This window comes from Saimiri boliviensis, chromosome 1 (genome assembly GCF_048565385.1).
Source record: "Saimiri boliviensis isolate mSaiBol1 chromosome 1, mSaiBol1.pri, whole genome shotgun sequence".
Classification (NCBI taxonomy): domain Eukaryota; kingdom Metazoa; phylum Chordata; class Mammalia; order Primates; family Cebidae; genus Saimiri; species Saimiri boliviensis.
In genome coordinates, this window is record NC_133449.1 from 98,336,818 (window position 1) to 98,359,796 (window position 22,979).

The window sequence follows — 22,979 nt, forward strand, 5'->3', positions numbered from 1 at the left end:
GATGGCACATAGAGTCCCTATGAGCTGGGGGAGCAGGCGCTGGCACCTCTGTGTCACCCGCACCTCGGGGCAGCCACTCAGCAAGTGTCCACTCACAGTGCTAACTCTGGCTCTTGGGACATCGTGACTTCATGCCCACCTCCTCCGAGGCCTCTCCCTGAATGCCTCGCTCTGTCACCCAGGCTGGAGTGCAGTGGTGTGATCTCAGCTCACTGAACCTACCTCCCAGGTTCAGGTGATTCTCCTGCCTCAGCCTCTGGAGTAGCTGGGATTACAGGTACATGCCACCACACACAGCTAATTTTTTGTATTTTTAGTAGAGACTGGTTTTCAACATGTTAACCACGATGGTCTCGATCTCCTGACCTCATGATCCACCCACCTTGGCCTCCCAAAGTGCGAGGATTACACGTGTGAGCCACCACGCCCGGCCCAACTCTTCCTTCTTAGCATTGAGCTCTATTGTTACCATTGCCATGATTTGTTCAGGCTTCTCATTAACTACTTCTGAGGATGGCCACAAAAAGCAATTCGTTCGCCTTGTCTGTGTGATATTTTGTGTAGTGTCTGTGACTTGTCTGAAACTAAGCCACGCAAAGGCAGGGCCGATGTCTTCTGCTTCAACTCAGAACTCCCCATATCTAGCCCAGTGCCTGAAACACAGTGGGCCTGAGACTTAGGAATTTACTATCGAACGAAAGAATAAATTATGTTAAACTCTTCCAGAACAGAATAGAAGGGATGGAAAGTTCTAGATGACTCTCGGGTGCACTGATTGACAATGACATTGATGGGAAGAGTTGGTTGAGTTTGCAGTCTTGTGAATTTCTTTCTTTTTATTTTTTTATTTTTATTTTTTTGGTCTCCCCCTGAGGAGTGCCATTAACCTCGCACCAAATTCCGTCCCCAGGGCCCAGTGCTGAGGGCTCCAGGCACCAGGAAATGGCATTCATCTACGCACACTGAACTCTAAACCCTCTGTTCCAGGGAGAGACATATTTTTAGATGTTTGACGTCCAAATTCCAGAGGAAGAGCGAGTAATGCTTAGGGGAAAATTGGCTTTCTTCCTCCACCACGCAGACCAGTGCTGGGGTGCATTCTTATTGGTCTGGCCGCTAAGCTGCTGGAACTTTCCAAAGAAGGGTAAAAGCTCCTGTATGTGGAAGGAAGGGGGTGGCGAGCTCTGAGGGATGGATGTGGGTAGATTGAGGGCAGCTCTGGAGACTGGATTCTTTTTCCCTAAATGGAAACGGTTTATATAAATTCTTGTACTGATTATTAAAATAGTGATGTTTACTGTAAAAAAAAATTCAGACAACACAGAGTTACAAGTAAGAAAAAATGATTTGAATTTGTCCTCCAACATGCAAACTCTGTTGACAAGTTGGGGCGGCTGTCTGTAGATTGTTTCATGAAGCAGTTATACATAGCACACACGTTTTTTCTTAGTGGTATTTTATTCAAACTGATTAAACGGTTTTTTATTGAAATGAAATTCACATGACAGACAATGTACCCTTTCAAATGTACAGTTCACTGGTGATCAGCATATTCACTGAATCGTGCAACTGTTCTATCTATTTAGTTTTGGAATGTTCTCATCGACCCTACGGGAAACCCCGCACCCACTGGCTGTCAGCCCTCCTTCCCTCTTCCCCCAACCTCTGGCAGCCAGCAACCTGCTTTCTGTTTTTATGGATCTGCCCATTGTAAGCACTTCGTAGAAATGGAATCCTCCAGTGTGCGGTGTTGGGTGTCTGGCTTGTTCGCACTGTTTTATGTGTTGCCTTTGCACTGACTGATGTTAAGTGAAGGTATGGAACGCGGTGGATCGCGCCTTCCTTTCTGAGGCCTGCATGGCGTTCTCTGTGCCGTCACCTGTTCATCCAGCCTCCTTGGCTGCACATCCAGCTGCTGTGCTTTAACTGAATCAGGCTTGGACTTGCTAAACTGGAATTCCCACTGCCAGAGCCCAGAACGGGCATTTCCCCACCTGCTTCCTAGGGATATCGGCGGCAGAATGGCTTTGCAAAGCTATTTTTGTTCATCTATAGGAACAAAATAGCCACCAGGTTGAAAACCTTAAGGAAATCTTTAAAAAAAAAAAGAGTTTCACTCTTGTCACCCTGGCTGAAGTGCAATGGCGTGATCTTGGCTCACTGCAACCTCTGCCTCCGGGGTTCAAGTGATTCTCCTGCCTCTGCCTCCCAAGTAGCTGTGTTTACAGGCACCCACCATCATACATGGCTAACTTTTGTATTTCTGGTAAAGATGGGGTTTTACCATATTGGCCAGGCTGGTCTTGAACTCCTGACCTCAGGTGATCCACCCACCTTGGCCTCCCAAGGTGCTGGGATTAGAGGTGTGAGCCACCATGCCTGGCCAGGAATCATTTTTATCCAGGTAAGGCATGCAGAACCAGAAAGTTCCTGTCTGAGTTGTACCATGAACATGTGCGAAATGGCTACTTTGAAATAGACTTATTGTACAATCCCTGAGCAGGCATGAAAATAAGAGCTGGAGATTCTGGGTTGCTCTGCAGTGTCAGAAAGGTGTTGGCATCTGGGGTGAGTGTCATCCTTTCTCAGCGGGATTTCACGTGCCATAATTTTGTTTTTATCTGAGAGGCAACATAAGCTGGGAGGGAAGGGCTGGCTGGGGCTGCAGAGGGGGCCAGGACAAATGTGTACCTGGGGCCCCCATTATGACTATACCCTGAGCTGAGGCTGGGCCACAGGAGGGCAGAGCGAGCACTTTGGGAGGGGGAGGGAGCCCCTGGACTGGGGAGAAATTCGAGGGCATGATCGGGAAGCAACTCCCAGTTCCAGACTCTTGGGTTTGGAACACTCCTGAAGGAGCAGGACAGACCCAGTTTGAATCCTGCCTCTGACACTTAACAGCTGCTTGCTCTTGAGCAAATGCTTTTAGGTTTTTTGTGCCTCAGTTTCCTCATCAGTAAAGTGGGTTTATAATAGCAGCATCCCCAGAGGGTGATAAATGAAGGTTCAGTATGTGAAGACCTAGCCCAGCACTGGCACACAGTAAGAGCTTTCTAAATGCTGCCTCCCTTGCTGTGAGCATGAATCAGACAGCCCAGGCTCTAAGCCTGCTGTCTCTGCATGGTGACTGCGTGCCTCCGTTTCTTCACCTGTGTAATGGGGACAGCAGTGGTGCCTACCGGGGAGGGCTGGAGGCGACCTTAGGTGATCCTCCGAGGGCAGTGCTCCTGCACATGCTGGGTAGATGTTTCTGCATGTCTCCTCCTGTTAGCAACTCTGTGAGTTGTTTGCGCTGGTCTCATCCAGAAATGAGGAGGTTATCAAATCCCACATTTCACTGTTGCTTGTGGGTTTCTTGTTGTGTATCTGGAGCCTCAGCTGGACTGGGGCTCCTTAGGTTTCTTGTGCATCTGCTGAGCATCTAACCTAACACCGTGGAGATGGGGGGCGTTCACTAAATCATCAGTGAGTGAATCAAGGGAGGCTGCAGGGAAAATGAAGGAAGAGTGAAGTTACTACGGGACAAGAGGCTTCCGAGTCCATTGATTTCAAATAATAATAAAAGAAGCCAGGCGTCGTGGACCACACCTGTAATCCTAGCATTTTGGGAGGCTGAGGTGGGCAGATCACCTGAGCTCAAGAGTTCAAAACCAGCCTGGGTAACAAGGTGAAACCCCATCTCTACTGAAAATACAAAAAATTAGAAGGCATGGTGGTGGGCACCTGTAGTCCCAGGTACCTGGGAAGCTGAAGCAGGAGAACTGATTGAGCCTGGGAGGCGGAGGTTGCATTGCCAGTGCTGAGCCCAGCACACACAGGTATGATCTCTGTTGAGAGAGAGATCAGAGCACAGCTTTACACAAACAAGAAGGGCCTCCCACCATGCAGGATCCCCGCTCTGCAGAACCCACCACGCAAGGCTCACATGCAGAACAGCCAGTGAACGCGTGTTAAGCACTTAGAAGGGTGCCCAGGAAACCACCAGGGTATGTTGACCACCATCATCCTCGTCTTCATCATCTTCATCACAGCTTTTATTCCACCCAAAGAATATTTACTGAGTCCCTGCTATGTGCCAGGTGCTGTTCCAGGATCCAGGGACACAGGTGAGAACAAATCCAAGTTCCTGTCCCTTGGAGGAGGAAAACAGCAGTCCACAGGTGCAAACCAATCAGTTCATAAATACCCAGTCCACAAATCAATGAGTCCATAAATACCCAGTCCACAAATCCATGAGTTCATAAATACCCAGTCCACAAACCAATGAATTCATAAATACCCAATTCACAAACCAATGAGTTCATAAATACCCAGTCCACAAATCAATGAGTTCATAAATACCCAGTCCACAAATCAATGAGTTCATAAATACCCAGTCCACAAACCAATGAGTTCATAAATACCCAATCCACAAATCAATGAGTTCATAAATACCCAGTCCACAAATCAATGAGTTCATAAATACCCAGTCCACAAATCAATGAGTTCATAAATACCCAGTCCACAAATCAATGAGTTCATAAATACCCAGTCCACAAATCAATGAGTTCATAAATACCCAGTCCACAAATCAATGAGTTCATAAATACCCAGTCCACAAACCAATGAGTTCATAAATACCCAGTCCACAAATCAATGAGTTCATAAATACCCAGTCCACAAATCAATGAGTTCATAAATACCCAGTCCACAAATCAATGAGTTCATAAATACCCAGTCCACAAACCAATGAGTTCATAAATACACAGTCCACAAATCAATGAGTTCATAAATACCCAATCCACAAATCAATGAGTTCATAAATACCCAATCCACAAATCAATGAGTTCATAAATACACAGTCCACCCAAGGATGATCACAGGTGTGATGCTCCACAAAGAGAGAGAGGAAGGGAGGGCAGTGTGAGCAGACCCGGAGGAGGGGAGACCCAGGCAGATGTGTGTGTGTGGAGACAGAGCCAGTACAAAGCCCACAGGTGGGACTGGGAGGCTGGAGAGAGAGAATGAATGAGGAGGGGAGTGCTGGAGAAGAGGTCAGAGAAGGGGAGGGGGTCAGGGAAACTGATTCCAGCCTAACCTTTAGGCCAAGAACTTTGGCGGTTGACTCTTTTAATGCATGGTGGACAGTAATAAATTGGAGCATAAGCTGCTTATTTCTCTGAGCAAAAGTTCTTTCTCAGAACTCCAGAAAACACCCTTTGCTTAGAACCCTCTGTGAGCGTCACCTTGCGTGACATAAAATATTTTTCAAAACACGTAATCCTTTAATCTGGGCCTCTCGGTGAAATCAGGGCTTTATCACCCACAACCATCTGTTGTTTCAGCCACTCAGCAAAGAACTCGGGATATGTGACTTCTCAGGCGCGTCTCTCTCTGTTCTCTCCAAATTCTGAGAAATGACATTTGAATTTTCCTCTGAGACAGGGGCACATCTCACATTGATCTCTCTGCATACCCTCCCATCTGGGGCTGCCATTAAGGAAGTCAGGGGACTGGGAGGTGTTTGAGGTGGATGAAAAGCATTTTGCTTCTGATCACCTGCTTCCATTAAATTTCATAAATGAGGCTTGATGGAAAAACAAGCTGGGCAGAAAAATAAGCCACCCTCTCCAACGACGCACGGTGCATTCTCAACCACCCTCCAAAGAGGCTGGGGCAGCTGTCATGTTAGATTAGGATTAAAAATGGCAGACCCCAACATGGGTCCAATTTAGTTAATTCTGCAGCAAGTGAACTAAGAGCTAATGGCGTGGGATTATACAGCTGCTGCAGCTGGGAAGTTATTGGTGATGGTTACAGGGGTGAGGGAGATTGGGCGGAGAAGCAGGTGATAAAAGGACTGATCTGTGCTCTGGTCTCCCTCTGTCTTTGGGAAAAATGACTCACCTCCTTCAGCCCTTGTCTCCATATCCATCAAATGCCAGCTTAGTGCTCATTTTCACTTTTCGTGAATTTAGCTGCCAATGTCTACAAGACAAAAGAGGGGTTCTCTGGGTGAAGCAGGGATGGGGATGGAGACAAGGAGCCCCCTCCCCAGGCTTTCCTGCCACATCCTCCACCTGCTTGACCAACCATTCCTGCTCTCTGCCCCTCATGCCCTCAGTCTCAGGCCCTGAGACTCCCGGGGAGCAGCTGAACACCTCTGGCCTTGGTGATGCCACCGGTTCCCAGGGGCACCCGAACAGGACCTGTTCCCGGAGACCTGGTGCCCCCTGCAGGGCAGTAGCGGCAGCACATGCAGTTTGCAGCTACCTCCCTAGGGATGCAGGAAGGCCAGAGCACCCCACCAGCCAGGCAGAGACAGACACAGCCTCTGCCCTCAGTGTGGGGTGGTGAGGGCTTAAAAATGAGCTGTACTAGACACATCTCGACTAGTCTGGGAAAGCTGCCCTAGGGAGGCCATTTAAGCTGAGGACTGAAGGATGATTTGGCCGATAGAAGAGGGCGGGAAGCCTTCCACGCAGAGGAACAGCATGTGCGAATGATGATCGTGGCACTGTGCTAGACGCCATCCTGGGTGTAGGCATGGCTCTGGGTGTAGACTCCATCCTGGGTGTAAGTGCCATCCTGGGTGTAGGCGCCATCCTGGGTGTATCTGCCATCCTGGGTGTATCTGCCATCCTGGGTGTACGTGCCATCATGGGTGTAGGTGCCATCCTGGGTGTACGTGCCATCATGGGTGTAGGTGCCATCCTGGGTGTATCTGCCATCCTGGGTGTACGTGCCATCCTGGGTGTAGGCGCCATCCTGGGTGTACGTGCCATCCTGGGTGTATCTGCCATCCTGGGTGTATCTGCCATCCTGGGTGTAGGCACCATCCTGGGTGTAAGCGCCATCCTGGGTGTATCTGCCATCCTGGGTGTAAGCGCCATCCTGGGTGTAGGTGCCATCCTGGGTGTAGACACAGGATGCCCCAGGAGGGAGGTTCTATAGGGAGAAACTGACGCTTGCCCAAGGTCACACAGCCAGTGAATGGCAGAGAGGATTTAAGCCCTCAGAGCCGGGATTTGAACCCAGCCCGGGAGCTGCAGAGTCCACTCTGGTTGCCCCTCTACTCTGCTGGATGAGACAAACGCAGTTGGAGGAAATGGTTTGAGGAGAGGAATGTGCTTGGAGGGTGAGGGAGGAGGCGGGCAGTTTGCTGGCATTTAAGGACAAGGAGCGTCAGGGGTGATGAGAGGAGGCCAATGTATCCTATATCTAAATTATTACATTGAAAAAGTAACCTGTACCCGGTTGGCACAGGCCTTGGAGGTTGAGTCGGGAGCTGGAATTTGGTCCCAAGGGTGTGGGAAGCCCCTGGGGGCTTGGAGAATAGAGGCGACTGAATCCACAGGTGCCTTTCATAAAGCCTCTTGGGGCTGCAGTTTGGAGAATGGATGGATTTGGAGGCAGTGAGGCCAGGGAGGTGGCCACTGTGGGGACTTGGGCGTGGGGTGGCATTCATTTACAGAATGTGCCTGGCAGTGACAGATACAAAGTTTCCAGGGAGGGGCCGCCATAGCAAATGACCACAAACTGGGGCAGGAGGGGTGGTTAAACCAACAGAAATGAATTATCTCACAGTTCTGGGGCCAGAAGTTCAGCATCAGTTTCACTGGACTGCGATCCAGGGGTCAGCAGAGCCTTACCCGCTGCTCCAGAGCTTCCTTCCTTGCCAGTCCCTCTTCCGGTGGCTGCTGGCAGTCGTGGTCATTCCTTGGTCTGTAGATGCTATCTCTGCCTCCATCTTCACATGACTTTCTTGTGTGCGCGTGTGTGTGCGTGCATGTGTATGTGCGCATGTGTTCGTGTGCTTGTGTGTGTGCATGTGTGTGTGTGCATGTGTGTGTGCATGTGTGTGTGCATGTGTGTGAGCTTTGTGTGCATGTGTGTGTGCATGTGTGTGTGTGCATGTGTGTGTGCATGTGTGTAATCTCCCTCTGCTCCCCTCTTCTCAGATGCTTGTGACTGGATTTAGGGCCCACCCAGGTAATGCAGGATTGTCTCCCCATGTAAAGATCACATCTGCAAAGACGCTTTTTCTTTTTGGATTTAGGATTCCAGGGAGTAGGGACCGGTGTCTTTGGGGACCTTTATTCAGACGACGGTATGCGCATGAGGAGATGCAGGAGACTTGAGGCCCTCCCTTGAGGGCGTCGCTCTCAGGTTACATTTGATGGTAGATTCAGACACCGAGCAAGGGTGATGATGGTGGGGGATGCAGAAGTGGGGGGTGGGGGGTGACGCCTACCCTGGCCTGGGAGGGCTGGCATTAAGGAAGCACCTCCCAGCTGAGAATTCTGATTGAGTGTTGGGGAATGGTCTATCTGGCAGACCTGAAGGAACAGGCATTTGGCAGAGGGCAAAGCCTGGGCAAAGGCCTGGAGGTGACGGTGCCCACAGTCATCAAAGCAGCTTCCGTAGTTTTGTGCGGTTCTGTGAGTCAAGTCTAGATTAAGCTGGAACTTGGACGATGTGCCCTTGCTCTGCACGGAGACTGTCTTTAAATTGAAAAAGTAACATGTACATGGTAAAAAAAAAATATATATATATATATATATATATATATATATATATATATGTATATATATATATATAGAACCAGTGCAGAATATACAATAGGAAGAAAGCTCTCTCAGCTTTTCCACCTCTTCTTCTCTCCAAAGGCAACTTTCATAATGTTTTTTTGTGTGTGTGTTACCTTGTGTATCCTTCCAAAAACGTTCCAAAAAAGCCTATGCAAACATATACATATTACACCTGCATATATTTTTAAAAACAGATGGGGCAGAGCCAACACGCTGTCCTGCACTGTGGCTTTCTTCATGAGCCACCACATCCTGGCAATCCTTCAGATATGGCACATTGAGTTTTATTTCATTTTCTGCCAACACCTTGGGGCAGCTTTTCATGGCTGTATACCATTCCAGTCTGCAGATATGCCCTTTGTGCTTGGCCAGCACAAGGGGGCTAGATTTTGAATATGTTGGGGGAGGACAAGGGGGAACATAAGTAGGTGAAACATTTTAGATGAAAGGAGGTAGCGCACGCCAGGGTGTTTTTTTCCGCAATTAATCTGTCTTGTCTCTAACTCTGTGTATGTGTGCATGAATGCATACAATCTGGTCACAACACGTCCCATTTTCATAGAAGCAGAACAGTGTTACTGGCATGTATGGGGTCTGGTGTCAGGGGACCCAGGGCAGTTTGCCCGGTGGCTTAAATTTTCTGTCTCATTTCTAAAATAATTGCTCTCGTTGGTCACTCACCCATATTCCTATATGTTAGAGTAATATATATATATATATATATATATATATATATATATATACACACACACATATTTTGAGACAGGGTCTCATTCTATTGCCCAGGCTGGAGTGTCATGGCTCGATCATAGCTCACTGCAGCCTCCACCTCCCAGGATCAAGCCATCCTCCCGCCTGAGCCTCCCAAATAGAGGGGACTACAGGAGTGCATGACCATGCCTGACTAATTTTTTTTTTTTTTTTTTTTTTTTTTAGTAGAGAAGGGCTTTCACTATGTTGGCCAGGCTGGTCTCAAACTTCTGAGCTCAAGTGATTCACCCACCTCGACTTCTGAAGTGGCTGGGATTACGGGTGTGTGTGCCATAGCACCTGGCCCCTATATCTTATTTTTAAATTTTTTATTAAAACGTAATACTTCAAAGTACATAAATCCTAAGTGTTCAGCTCCATGAATTCCCACAAAGTAAACACACCATGTAACCAGTGCCCAGACCAAGAAACAGAACAGGGCCAGCCCCCAGAGTCCCCGTTTTCCCAGCCAGTCACTGCCCATCAAGTTCCTGACTTCTCACACCAGACATCAGCCTGGCCTGTTTTGAGCTATAAATACAAGTGGAATCCCACTGTGGTGTTCTCTTTGATCTGGGTTTTTTCCCCTTTATTATTTTGTTTGTGGGATGTATTGAAGTTGTTGCATGGATTTAATCATTCTGTGTATAATTTGTAAATTCTCAAAGGTCTATATAAACACATGGATTATAAGCAATGCACACATACGTACATATACATATGTACATACATATATGTGTGCATGTATATATACATAGGTACCAGATATATTATGTATTAGATATAATCTCTCTTTCAGCCAGGATAGATGCTTAAGTAAATGTTCTCCAGCACACACAGCGATATTGGCTTATCCTTTTCTCTGGGCTTTCACTTAACTTCATGCGCCGTTATAAAGAGAAACACGGTATCTTCTGACCCTCTGGGCCGCCCTCCGAGGCTGGCTCTGCCTCCTCTGCCTGCTTCTCAGACGAGGAAACGCAGGCTCATAGAGGCCCCGCACACTGTCCGGGTGCACAGCTCCGGGCGGCGCCAGGACTCGAACGCGGGCCCCAGAGCCGCTGACGCCGCCGCTCTCTCCCCGCAGGCCGAGGAAGCGGGCGCGCCCGGCGGCTCCCGGCAGCCCCGAGCGGACCGTTGCCCGCCGCCCCCACGGACGCTGCCCCCCGGCGCTTGCCAGGCCGCGCGCTGCCAGGCGGACTCCCAGTGTCCGCGGCACCGGCGCTGCTGCTACAATGGATGCGCCTACGCCTGCCTGGAAGCCGTGCCGCCCCCACCAGGTAGGTCCTGGACCCGAGGGAGGGGGTTGGGCAGTGGGGGGAGGGGTGGGGATCGACCGGTAAACCGAACTGTCTCGGGTAGGGGAGAGCCGGACTCGGGGGAGGGGTTAAAAGGGAGCTGGGCTTAAAGTTGGGCCACCTGGGCGGGACTCTGGCGCCTAGACTGCGCACCTGTGAGCTGGGAGGGGCCCACCTGGAGCAGACAGCGCTGCTGTGCACCTGCTACGTGTCCTACTGCCCCCGGGGACCTGCGTTATGGGAGATGCCCTTCCAGAGAAAATGTCACCTCCTATGAAAATGGGGTGGGGTCCAAAGCCCGATGATGCACAATTTACATATATTAACCTGCATATGTACACCTGAACCTAGAATGTAAGTTAAAAAAAAAAAAATGAGGAAAATTTAGCCATTGGAGAAAAATAAAATTAAATTTAAAAAAAAAAAGAAAAAAGAAATGGGGGGGGCGGTCAGGGACCCCAGCTGCCTCCAGGGAGCTACAGTCACCCATTCCCAGGAAATTGCCCCCCTGATAGGAGAATGGGAGTGCAGTGGGATTTCTCATTTAAAAGATCCAGATTTGAGGCTTTTCTTTAAAATGCTGGACTTCGTTCTCTGGGCTACCACCAACTGGAACCTCAGGTGCCCCTGAATGAGGAGGTTTCCTCTAGCTTCCTACTCACCCCACCTGCCCGCCGCACTTCTCATGCCTGGCCCTGGGGTAGTTGAGGTGGAGACCGGGTGCTTAGCAATCCACATGGGGTGTGCCACAGAGAGGAGCGGGGGCGTGGCTTCAGATCCACCGGCCAGCTGTCACTTTCCTGAGTCTTCTCTCCTGTGCAATGGGGTGGATCACCTGAGGTCAGGAGTTCGAGACCAGCCTGGGCAACATGGTGAAACCCTGTCTCTACTAAAAATTCAAAAATTGGCCAGGCGTCATGGCAGGAGCCTGTAATCCCAGCTACTAGGGAGACGGAGGCTCGAGAATCACTTGAACCCAGGAGGTGGGTTGTAGTGAGCCTGCTAGTCGGAAGTGCTCAGCACCACGTGGGGCTGGGAGCAGATCATGAGATGAGTGTTGGATCAGGACGCCAACGTCTTGGGGAGAAGCATTGTTCAGGGATTCTTCCTTGGCAGGACGGAGTTTCAGATCCCTTTCAGAGAGAAGGTTTGGGCAGAGAAGGAGGCGACCCCATGGGATACAGTAAGTGGGGGCTGGGTGGACAGGTAGTTATTTCCTGGATGGGGTAAATGTGCCCCTAAGTGGGTAGGATTTGGGGCAAGGAAGTTTTCTCCACCCTCAGCTTTGCTCAGGGTGATAACAGCTATTCGCACTGTACCTTCCTCGGAAGGCCTGGGTTCCCACGGGTCTTAATTAGGGAGGGTGGCTCTGACAGTGTGGCCCAGCCCCTCCTCCCAAGGCTGAGAGGAAAGTCAGAGATGACAAGAATGACCACACTTTGTTTTCTTTGGGGTGAGGTCACAGCGATGACAAGGGACTCAGCGCACTTAATCATGCTCATAATTACGGTCTGATACTGCTCATAAGAACAGCGACTGTTTGAGTACTGGCTCTGGGAGGACCTGGCTGCTGCTCCAGGTCAGGCAGCCTCCTACTCAGCCTTCATAAGAAAAACTGAGTGTCGCCGCTCACGGTGGACAAGCACATAAAGGCACATCAAAAAAGGTACCCTTTCCTCGGGAATGTGACCTGACATAGGGATTCTAGCCTTGCTTGCTGCCTAGACCAGGTGCTTTTGAGCAGTGCACAGATGATACAACTGTACATGGCATTCCTAATAGCCTTTGCGTACCTCATCTCATTTCATGCTCACACAGCTTGATGACCGTTATTATTAGTCCTATGCCACAGGTGAAGCCCAGAGAAGCTGAATCATTCTTCCAAGATCACACAGCAGGCAGAGCGGCAGTTTCCCATCCAGTGGTCTGCTTGTAGAGAAGTGTTTATTGCCTTGGGCCATGAGTGCGGGGATGTGGGGCTCCTGCTCTAGCACCTGCGCCCACCTGTGGGGTCCTTCGTTCTCAGGAATATCCTCCCCCAGACACCCACATGGCCCACTTCCTCGCCTCCTTCAGCCCTTTTTCCAGAGGCCACTTCACAGGAAAGATTTCCCTCTCTAAATGACAGTCCCTCCTTGGCCACTCCTTACCCTCCACCCCTGTTTACTTTTTCTCCATAGAGTAATCTGGAAGACTGTGTTTTTCTTGTTTCTTCATTGACTGTTCTCTCCCCCACTTGAAGGTCAGCCCCACAGGGCACAGAGTTTTGTCTGTTAAACATGCACTGCTGTAACCCCAGCGTCTAAAACGGTCTCTGGGCATGTAAGAGGTAAATGATGAATCATTCATTCACTGGCCAGCAGGAAGAGCAATTCTATCACTAGTAAGAACAACCACCATGATATCTAACACCAGACTTCATGATCTTGGCATATTGACATTTGGGGTTGGATGGTTCTCCTTGCTGGCCAGGGGAGGGGCACTGTCTTGTGTACTGCAGGGTGCTCAGCAGCCTCCCGGGCCCCTCTCCGCTAGATGGCAGAAGCAACACTACCCCAAGTTGTACAACCAAAAACGTCTCTAAGCCTTCCTAAATGCTCTCTGGGGAACAAAACCGCTCTGTTTTGAGAACCACTGGTCTAAGAGGACAGGGAACATGTCAGGCCCTGCTCCAGGTGTCTTACTACTTCATTGCCATCTGGATCTGGGTCCCTCCAAAGAAGACCCAGCGACGAGGACTTGGGAACAGGTCATTTATCTGGGAGGTGATCCTAGGTAGTTCCAGCGAGGACATGAAGAGCTGAGACTCTGGGGCCACCAGGCATGTAAGGGTCTTCAGCTAGAGCGATGGGAAGTCCGGACCAAGTTTCATGATTCCAAACTTTGTTTAGTTCTCTGCTGCTCAGAAGCCTTTGATCAACGCAAAAGGGAATATGAACAGCACACGTTACTGCGTTTCCTACCTGGAAATGTTTCCTAACACGTGGTTAGATGTGAGGGGAAGGGGAAGAACCGAAAGGCTGGGCACAGAGGCTGCAGAGCCATCGCGTCCTTCTCTTTCAGAGGTTACTGACTGCTGGCTCCTTTTTCCGCTGCTGCAGCTTCCACTGTGTTTATAATCAGCGAGTTCTCCTTTACAGAAAAAGCTAACCAGCATTTTTACCGGTACCCATCCATGTACTCTAAATGATGCTAGATAATTATTTTTCTATTCTCTTTATAAAGATAAGTATTAGTAGTTTTTTTTTTTTTTTCGTCTTATTTTGGAGTCAAATGAATGCAAAGGTCACAGGCAAATGTGATTCCAAACTGTTTTTATCTCTAACAGGCTTCAAGTTTTCTGCCTAGGCACTGTGGCTTACACCTGTAATCCCAGCACTTTGGGAGGCCAAAGCAGGAGGATTGTGTGAGGCCAGGAGTTCGATAACAGGCTGGGGAACATAGAGAGACTGCCCCACCCCCATCTCTACAAAAAAATAATATTAGTAATAATAATCATAATCATTCATTTAAAAAGTTTTAAAATTACTTGTTGATGCTTAAAAAACAGAAGAATTCTGTTTTTAAAAATACAGATTTATAGTCCAGGCACAGTGGCTTACTCCTGTAATCTTAGCACTTTGGGAGGTCAAGGGGCTACAGATCTCTTGAGGTCAGGAGTTCAAGATCAGCCTGGGCAACATGGGGAAACCCTACCTTTACAAAAAATACAAAAATCAGCTAGTCATGGTGGCCCACACCTGTAATCCCAGCTACTCGGGAGGCTGAGGCAGGAGAATCACTTGAATCCAGGATGCTGAGGTTGCAGTGAGCCGAGATCACACCACTGCACTCCATCCTGGGTGACAGGGTGAGACTCTGTCTCAAAATAAATAAATAAGTAAATAAAGAAATAGAATAGAATAAGAACTGACAGTGAGAAAGAAAATCAGTCTGGGAGCACTGGAAACGGCTGGGCAGGGCTAACCGCAGCTGATTCATCCAGGCGGGAGGCACTCTCTGCTTTGTGGTGGCCCTGCCTGATCTGCTGTCCTGTTTAATGGCATCTACCCATCCCCTAGAAGCATTTGAGTTTTCAACTCCTGCGTTTGGAAGGCCTTCCTGTAAACCGTGCTAAAAATATATTGTCTTTACCTGGGTGATGGGATCACCCATACACCAAACTTCAGCGACAGGGAATTTATCCAGGCAACAAACCTGCATATGGACCCCTGAACCTAGAAGTTAGAAAAGCAGTGTGAGTTAGAGAGCGGGCTCTGCTGCTGCATAGAAAGACCCATAAATACAGGGCCCCAACCTGCAAGGCGTTTGCCTCTCCCTCGGTGAGCGCAGAGGTGACACGGTGGCAGGCAGGTAGCTTTGCCCGCAAAGCCGTCTAGCGAGCTGGCTTCCTTCCTTCTTGCCACCCTGCAGTCTGAGCGATGTCCTTGTCCACATGGTCAGAAGGGCTCCCAGCCTGCAGGAAATGGAATGAGGGAGGGAGGGGAGCAGAGAGCAGGGAGGGCAAGATGGGAGGCTGCGTGCTCGCTGCTGCTGCTGACATCCTTGTAGCCAGAACCCTGCCATATGGCCACATGTAGCTGCAAGGGAGGCAGGGAAGGCTAGTCCCCACCTTGGTGGCCCTGTGCCCAGCCCACAGTGAAAGGTTCTATCACTAAAAGCAAGGGGTGAAGATGTGCCAGGAACCATAGTTATTTCTCCCATGGGGAGCCTCTGTGCCATGATCCAAAGGGGGCACTTCCATCCCCCAAGCCTGGGCATTTCTCAGGTACCTGAGGAAGGCCTTGATTTGACCCTGTGTTGTGTTAGTCCTAGACTGGCTGGTGCAGCCGAAACCTCGATGGCTTGGTGGCAATGGCTGGCTCCTGGATGGCCCTGAAGAGGTTTTGCAAGGTACCTGCCGGGTAAAGCCCAGACCCTACTTTCAAGCCTCAGTCCCTGCTTCTCAGCCACTTCCAGAAAGCTGGTAGCACCAGGCTGGCTGTCCCTCATGGCAGGCCCTTTAGCCAAACATTCAGCCCTCTTTGATCCTCCCCACCCCAGCATGGAAGGGCTGATGTCTGGGGGCTTAGCCAGAATCAAAGCCCAGTGCAGAATAAGGGCTTTGACTCTTCGCAAGCCTGGGACCTCCTCCTGGGTGGAGAATGGAAGGGGAGGGCTTTCGGGGTTAGTTTTCAAATTCCTAGAATTATAGGGGGTTCACTGCTGTCTAATGATGAGGTCTCCCTTGGAGGTGGGGGAGGTATCAGGAGGCAGAGGGCAGCTTCTGAAAGGAACAGCATGCCAGTCAGGGTCCTGGAGGCCTGCAGAGCTGAGAGCGTGTGCTCTTGCACACGTGAGGCTGTGCCTCTGACCCCACACCCATCTGTGTGTGACTGTGTCCACTACAGTGTGCAGCCATGTGTGCAACTGTATGGCTGTTGTTGTGGCTGTGGCTGAATATGTGTGTGTGTGTGCATGCAGAGGTGTGTGACTGTGCTATAAGTGTGTACATGTGTGGGTGAATGTGTATGTGTGTGTGGATATGTGTGTACAGCATTTGTGTGTGGGGATGAATGTGTGTATATGCTTGTATATATTTGTGTGTCCAACTTGTGTGTGTAAATGTGTGTACACCTGTGTAACTGTAGGGGTGAGTGTGTGTTTCAGGGTGGATAGGTGAACATGTCTGTATGGATGTCACCGTGTTCGTGAGAGCGTTTGTGATCAGGTGACCTTGGACTGCCTGTGTTTGTGTGCGTGTTTGTGTCTGCGGGTGTGTGTGTGTGTATCACATGCCTCTGAGTGAGACCCAAGGCCTAGCCTGGAACCTGGGGTACAGAGGTGAGATGGCCTCTCTGGGTGGGGTGTGTTCCCTGCACGTGCACTGGAGGTCTGCCTGCTAGACCCCAGTGTGTGTCTGTCCCACAGCAGAGGCATGCAGCACCACGGAGGACGGGGCGGAACCCCTGCTCTGTCCCTCGGGCTATGAGTGCCACATCCTCAGCCCAGGTGACATGGCCGAGGGCATCCCCAACCGTGGGCAGTGCGTCAAGCAGCGCCGGCCAGCAGGTGAGTGCAGCACCCCCATCCCGTTCCTGGCCCCTGCCCTGGTCCCCCCTCCCACTCCCATGGGCGACCTGCCCCAGGAAGCAGCCCCGGCAGGCAGCCGGGCCTGACAAGAGCTCGTCACATCTTCCCGCCACCGGGCTCCTTCTCTCATGACCTCCACCCTTTCGCTGCCACACCAGCACGCAACAGAAGCTCTTGAGCCAGCGGACTGGCTGCAGACCCCAGCTCTGCACCTCCCAGCTGGGCGACACTGGGGTTAATTTCTTCCTGTCTCTAAGCCTCAGTTTTCTCGTGTGTAAAATGGGGCTACTTCGTGCTGTTGTGGAGAGTAACTGAAATCATAGATGCATAGCTGTCGGGGCAGCCCTAGGCAATGGTAGGTGGTCAGTCAACACCGGATGTTTTATATCCCTGTATGCATAGATGGACCCCAACTTTTGATGGACAACTTACGATTGTTTGACCTTCCACTGGTGCAAAGCGCCATGCATTCAGAAAATCATACTTCAGGCTCCCATCCAGCCATGCTGCTTTTTACTTTCAGTATGGCAATCAACAAATTACACGAGACAGTCAGTATTTTATCATGATAGAGGCTTTGTGTTAGATGATTTTGCCCAACTCCAGGCTAATTTAAGTGTTGTGGGCACACTTAAGGGAGTCTCAGCTAAGCTACGATGTTCTGTAGGTTAGCACTTTGACTTAAGCTGGTTTCAGCTTGCAGGGGGCTTATCAGTACTTACCTCCATTTTAAGTCAGGAAGCACCTGAGTCTATTTTAAAGGCGCATCTGTATCTGAGAACGGCATAGAATTAGAATTGTCTGAGAATCCTTAGCTTCCCAGGACTTCTGCCAGACTCTTCAGTTTGACTTGATTTGTGTTCATCTTTGGACACAAAGGCAGTAAATAGATGAGAGAATGGTGTTGTTTTCATTGGCATAATTTTCCCAAGAAAAGGTGGGACAGTGGAGCAGCGATTCCTGGTGATGTCTAAAATCATCTCCAACCCCACGCAAGGCAATAAAGTTGAAAGGCTTCAATGTGCTTTTGGCATGGAGTTTGAATGAAACGTGGGGCAAGCCAGACATCTGGGCCTTCAGGGTGCTCAGGTTCACCTTATCAAAGTCAAGGTCAATCAGACTGAGACCACACCAGGGGCGCCTGTGCTCACAGCCCTCCTAGCTAAGGACAGGACCCTCGGACAACATTGGTGATAATGACAGTGACCCTGTTTGCCAAAAGTGTACTGGGGGTACCTGATCTCCCCAAATCTCTTTTTTTTTCTGATTTGAGAATTGATTTACCTGAAATGTTTCAAGAGAGGCATAGACAAAAAATGTAAAATGTTGAGAATCCTGGAATCCTGAACTTTGAAGAAATTATCTACAAAAGGCTATGAAACAAAGAGACGGCTTTTTGGTTTGCTCTGTGTTCCACGTGCTATTTGCAGGCCTTTGGGGTTACGGGGTGGCTTCTCCAGCCAGATAGCCTGAGTTCCCACGGCTACTTATCCCCTTACTGCTGTGGGCACAAATACCATAACCTTCTCAGGCCTCATTTGCTTTATCTGTCAAATGGGTTAATAAGACTTGAGCTGCTTCACAGGGCTCTTTGAGGAGTGAGTTAATCCGTGTAGACGGTGTGTGTTGCTTCATAAGCACAGAACACACAGTCTTCACCGTTTCATCACTGCTTGTCTCTAGACACTGGATCCCGCAGTGGGTGGGTAGGATGTGTGGTCCTTTGTATGTAAAAACCCCAAGGGCTGACCAGCCTGTCTGAGGCTGCTGGAGTGTGGAAGGGTTTGCCTTTTTTTGTTTGTTTGTTTCTTTTTTTCTTTTCTTTTCTTTTCTTTTTTTTTTTTTTTTTGAGGTGGAGTCTTACTCTGTCACCCAGGCTGGAGTGCAAAGGCACAATCTTGGCTCACTGCAACCTCTGCCTCCCGGGTTCAAGCAATTCCCTTGCCTCAGCCTCCCAAGTAGCTGGGACTACAGGTGTGAACTACCATGCCTGGCTAGTATTTTGTATTTTTAGTAGTGATGAGGTTTCACCATGTTGGCCAGGATGGTCTCCATCTCCTGACCTTGTGATCCGCCCACCTTGGCCTCCCAAAGTGCTGGGATTACAGGCATGAGCCACCATGCCCGGAAAATAGCCTTTTCATTTTCTTTTTCTTTCTTTTTTTTTTTTTTTTTTTTTGAGACAGAGCCTCGCTTTGTCACCCAGGCTGGAGTGCAGTGATGCAATCTCAGCTGACTGCAACCTCTGCTTCCCAGGTTCAAGTAATTCTCCTGCCTCAGCCTCCCAAGTAGCTGGGACTACAGGGGTCTGCCACCACTTTGAGCTGATTTTGGTATTTTTAGTAGAGACGGAATTTCACCGTATTGGCCAGGCTGGTCTCAAACTCCTGACCTTGTGATCCTCCTGCTTGGCCTCCCAAAGTGCTGGGATTACAGATGTGAGCCACCGCACCCGGCCAGGGACAGCCCTTTCTAAAAGAGAGCTGTGGGGTGAGTTATAAGTTCTGAGTTCTTTGGACTATGCTGCCATTTATAATGATGGCATAATAGGAAAGCCGTAGGCTCTTGTCTTTTGCATCCCCTGATCTTTTCATCCTGCCCTGTGATCTCTAAGACCAAGGTCAAACCAAGTCAAACTAGTTCTTAAGGGTTCAAACCAATTCAAAAAATTTCCATTTCAAGACAGAGGTAAGCAAAGAGAGCCAGTTATTCAGTGATGAGCACACCAATGATGCTTCCTGTTCACGTGCGCCTTTTGAGTGCTTGCTCTCTTTAAATTAAGCTTTGCTGCAAGCCTGCAAAAGGAGTCGAACCAGCAGGCAGCGCGGCATAGAAAGAAGTTCAAAGCCTGTAACTGTGTTCCTCGGCGGCCTCGAGCAGGTCACCCAACCTCTCCTAGCCTCTGTTTCTTCATCTGTAAAATAGAGATGGTGATGGTAACCATAGTGACTGCTTCATGGGGTACTTACGGAGCTTGAGTGAGAGAAAACACCTACGAAGTGCTTAGAATGGCACCTAACCCACAGTAGGTCCTCAGTGAATGTGTGCCACTGTCATTCTGTCTTAGGAAAGGGAGGTTATGAGTTCAGGAATTCACCCAAAGGATGCAGAGCTGGAATTCCAAGCCTGTCCACCAGCCTCAGAGCCTGTGTGTGTGTGTGTGTCTGTGTGAGCGTGCTTCCCCACACCCCCCCAAAGGAATTATTTGAGCCTTCCAAGTGGAAATTTAAGTGGAATTCCCCCTAGCCTTGTTCTCAGGGGGCTGACACTAAGCAATAATTACTGGTAATTTATTGTAATTATACATACATTTGAAAACATTTCAAATCCCAGCAACTTCGCTTGGAACAAAAATCTCAGGGGAGAAGTGGGCCCCTCTCATCCCAGCCTTAACAAAGGAAGAAGCTTTTTATTACATATTTGAGATAATTTTAGATTTACAAAAATGTTGCAAAAGCAGCACCTTGAACCCTCTACCCAGATTTACCAATATTTAAAAAAACTACTGTTCTATTTGCTTTAATGCTCTCTCCCCGTTTATTAATCTACATCTGTATTTTTTTGGATCATTTGAGAGTAAGTGACAGATCCTGTGCCCACACCTAAGGTGCCGGCCTCCCCCGAGAGAGGCTTCTAGAGGGTACCAGTAGTCCTTCAAATTTGACCGTCTGGCAGCTAGAACCAGGCATTTGAGGGGTTCATGTTTTATGAAAGAGGAAAATGAACATCGACACATATAGTAAATCTGGTTTTTCAGAGTGGGGTCAGGGAAAATTGCTGCCTTTTTCTGAGTAGGTTTGAGGTCACATGGAAGCTGAGCTGTGGGGTCTGGCCCCTGCTTGTCCTGGCCAAGATACTGCTTTAGAAGAATGAAGTGGGGCTCATCTAGCCTTGAGGGGGGAGGAAACCTGAGACAGGTGATGAGTAATCACTTTTGGTAATAAACTATAATTATATTTGGCCCGAGGAAGGAGTCCAGGGTCCACATTTACCTCTGTTTCCTTGTGATGTTATGGACCAGAATTCACCCCCAGATAAAAGGGGAGCAGGGATATTTCAGGGAGCTCCCCCAGCCTACAAAAACCCTAGCCGTTTTCTTTGGAAAATAGTTATTGCTACAGTTGCTGCTCAGCTGGCCACCGGAGGGCCTGGAGCATCTCCGTGGGGTGTTATCACCTGGACCAATAAATGTCAGTCCTGGTCCCAAACACCCTGATGGTTTTTAGTATAACCGCAGAACAAAAGAAAAAGAAATTGGCTGGCTACTGCATACACGTGATTAATTGACCTTATAGCAGAGAAGACAGCACTGATCACAGGATGGAGAAGTGAGCTAAATTGGGAGAGATTGCCTGTTAAGACATCCACATGTGCTGGCCACATTCTCACCGACAAATGCTTTCCTGCTACCATGGACAGAGGTGGAGGTCAGTGATGGACGGCAGTGGGAGTTACGAAGTGGGGATTCACAGCTCGTTGTGCTTGAATTTGCCAGCATTTGACCACTGTCTACACACAAAGATTGCATTTTCATATGGTTCCTCCTAATACTACACACGTGTTTTAAATGAAATAGTTTCTTTTAATCCTCACAATAACTTTAAGAGGTACTAATTTTATGCCTATTTTCAGGTGAGGAAACTGAGGCTCAAAGACAATGAGTGAGGATTCATACTCAGGTTACTTTGTCATTTGCAGTAATGAAATCTGAGTCTCTCTTGGGCAGACTTCAAAAGAGCGCCATCTCTTCCCCATGTGAACGTATTCTGTAATGACATTTACTCAACAGTGAGTTGAAATTTGGCTTCCAGTTCATCTGTTAAGACAGTGGTTCTAGCTGGGCATGGCGGCTCACGCCTGTAATCCCAGCACTTTGGGAGGCTGAGGTGGGTGGATCACCTGAGGTCAGGAGTTCAAGACCAGCCTGGCCAACATACAGTGAAACCCCGTCTCTACTAAAAATACAAAATTAGCCGGGCGTGGTGGTGCATGCCTGTAATCCCAGCTACTCGGGAGGCTGAGGCAGGAGAATCGCTTGAACCCGGGAGGCAGAGGTTGCAGTGAGCCGAGATTGCACAACTGCATGTCAGCCTGGGCGACAGAGCAAGACATCATTTAAAAACAAAAACAAAAAAAAAATGGCAGCTGTTCTGAAACTTTTTGCTCTCAAGACCTCTTTATGCTCACATATGTTGAAAAGACCTCACAGGGCTTTCCTTTATGAGTTGGTGACTCTGGATACCATTAGAAATTAGAGCTGAGACATGAAAAATGCTCACGTAGCCTCTGAACAATTCCATTGCACACTAGTGAGATGGTGAGAGTGAAAAACACAGGTAAGTCCTCAGTATTATTATGAAAACAGCTTTGGCCTTCTAAACTCCTGAAGGAAGTTTTTTCCTCTCACTTGTTTTCCAGATGGGCGAATCCTGAGACACAAATTTTACAAAGAATATCCAGGTAAAAGAAGAAACTGTTCTTTCTTTGCAGGGGGCACAAAAAGACGCAGTGAATGTTTCTTATGTGAAGAAAAGGATAAAAGCCTAGGGCTGAGATACAGGAAACAAAATGGGACCTGGGATTAAGAAATAAAGTAGGGCCAGGCGTGGTGGCTTACGCCTGTAATCCCGGCACCTTAGGAGGCTGAGGTGGGTGGATCACGAGGTCAGGAGTTCAAGACCATCCTGGCAAACACAGTGAAACCCCATCTCTACTAAAAATACAAAAAATTATCTGAGCATGGTGGCATGCACCTGTAATCCGAGCTACTCAGGAGGCTGAGGCAGGAGAATTGCTTGAACCTGGGAGGTGGAGGTTGCAGTGAACTGAGATTGCACCACTGCACTGCAGCCTGGGCGAGAGAGCAAGACTCTGTCAAAAAAAAAAAAAAAAAAAAAAAAAAAAAAAAAAAAAAAAAGGAAAGGAAAAAAGAAGTAAATAAAGTAGAAGACCTGTGGTCTGATGGTGGGCACAGAGCTGTGAGTCACAGAGGGGCTTATGGAAAACATGACCTCATGCTGAAGAGCAGTGCCTGGAAACTGCTCATATTTAAGCCTCTGCTTCTTTAATTCATAGAATTGGAAAACGTGGCTGATACCACTCTTCCATTCATGTCTAATCATCCATCCATCTGACTCTCCATCTATTCTTTCATTCATCCCTTCATCCCTCCATCCATCTACCCACCCATCCATCTACCCATCATCCATCTATCTATCCATCATCCATCCATCCACTCATTCATCAATTCATATATCCCTCTATTCTTTCATCTATTCCTTTCTCCATC

General features: G+C 48.8%; 1 protein-coding gene across 8 annotated transcripts in view; it reads left to right on the forward strand.

Annotated features, from left to right (window-relative positions):
• Positions 1 to 22,979, forward strand: part of WFDC1 (WAP four-disulfide core domain 1) — a 105,519-nt gene that overhangs the window by 9,605 nt on the left and 72,935 nt on the right. For 7 of the 8 annotated variants that reach the window (XR_012518049.1, XM_074400800.1, XM_074400807.1 and 4 more), the window contains exons 2-6: positions 10,408 to 10,600; positions 15,428 to 15,511; positions 16,529 to 16,669; positions 20,986 to 21,117; positions 22,109 to 22,150. Coding sequence is in view for 7 of the 8 variants with exons in the window: in XM_074400800.1 (XP_074256901.1) it covers positions 10,408 to 10,600; positions 15,428 to 15,511; positions 16,529 to 16,669; positions 20,986 to 21,117; positions 22,109 to 22,150 (592 nt within the window). In the remaining variant the exon portion in view is untranslated. The remainder of the gene's footprint in view (positions 1 to 10,407; positions 10,601 to 15,427; positions 15,512 to 16,528; positions 16,670 to 20,985; positions 21,118 to 22,108; positions 22,151 to 22,979) is intronic. The other variant, XM_039476501.2, reaches the window with a different exon arrangement.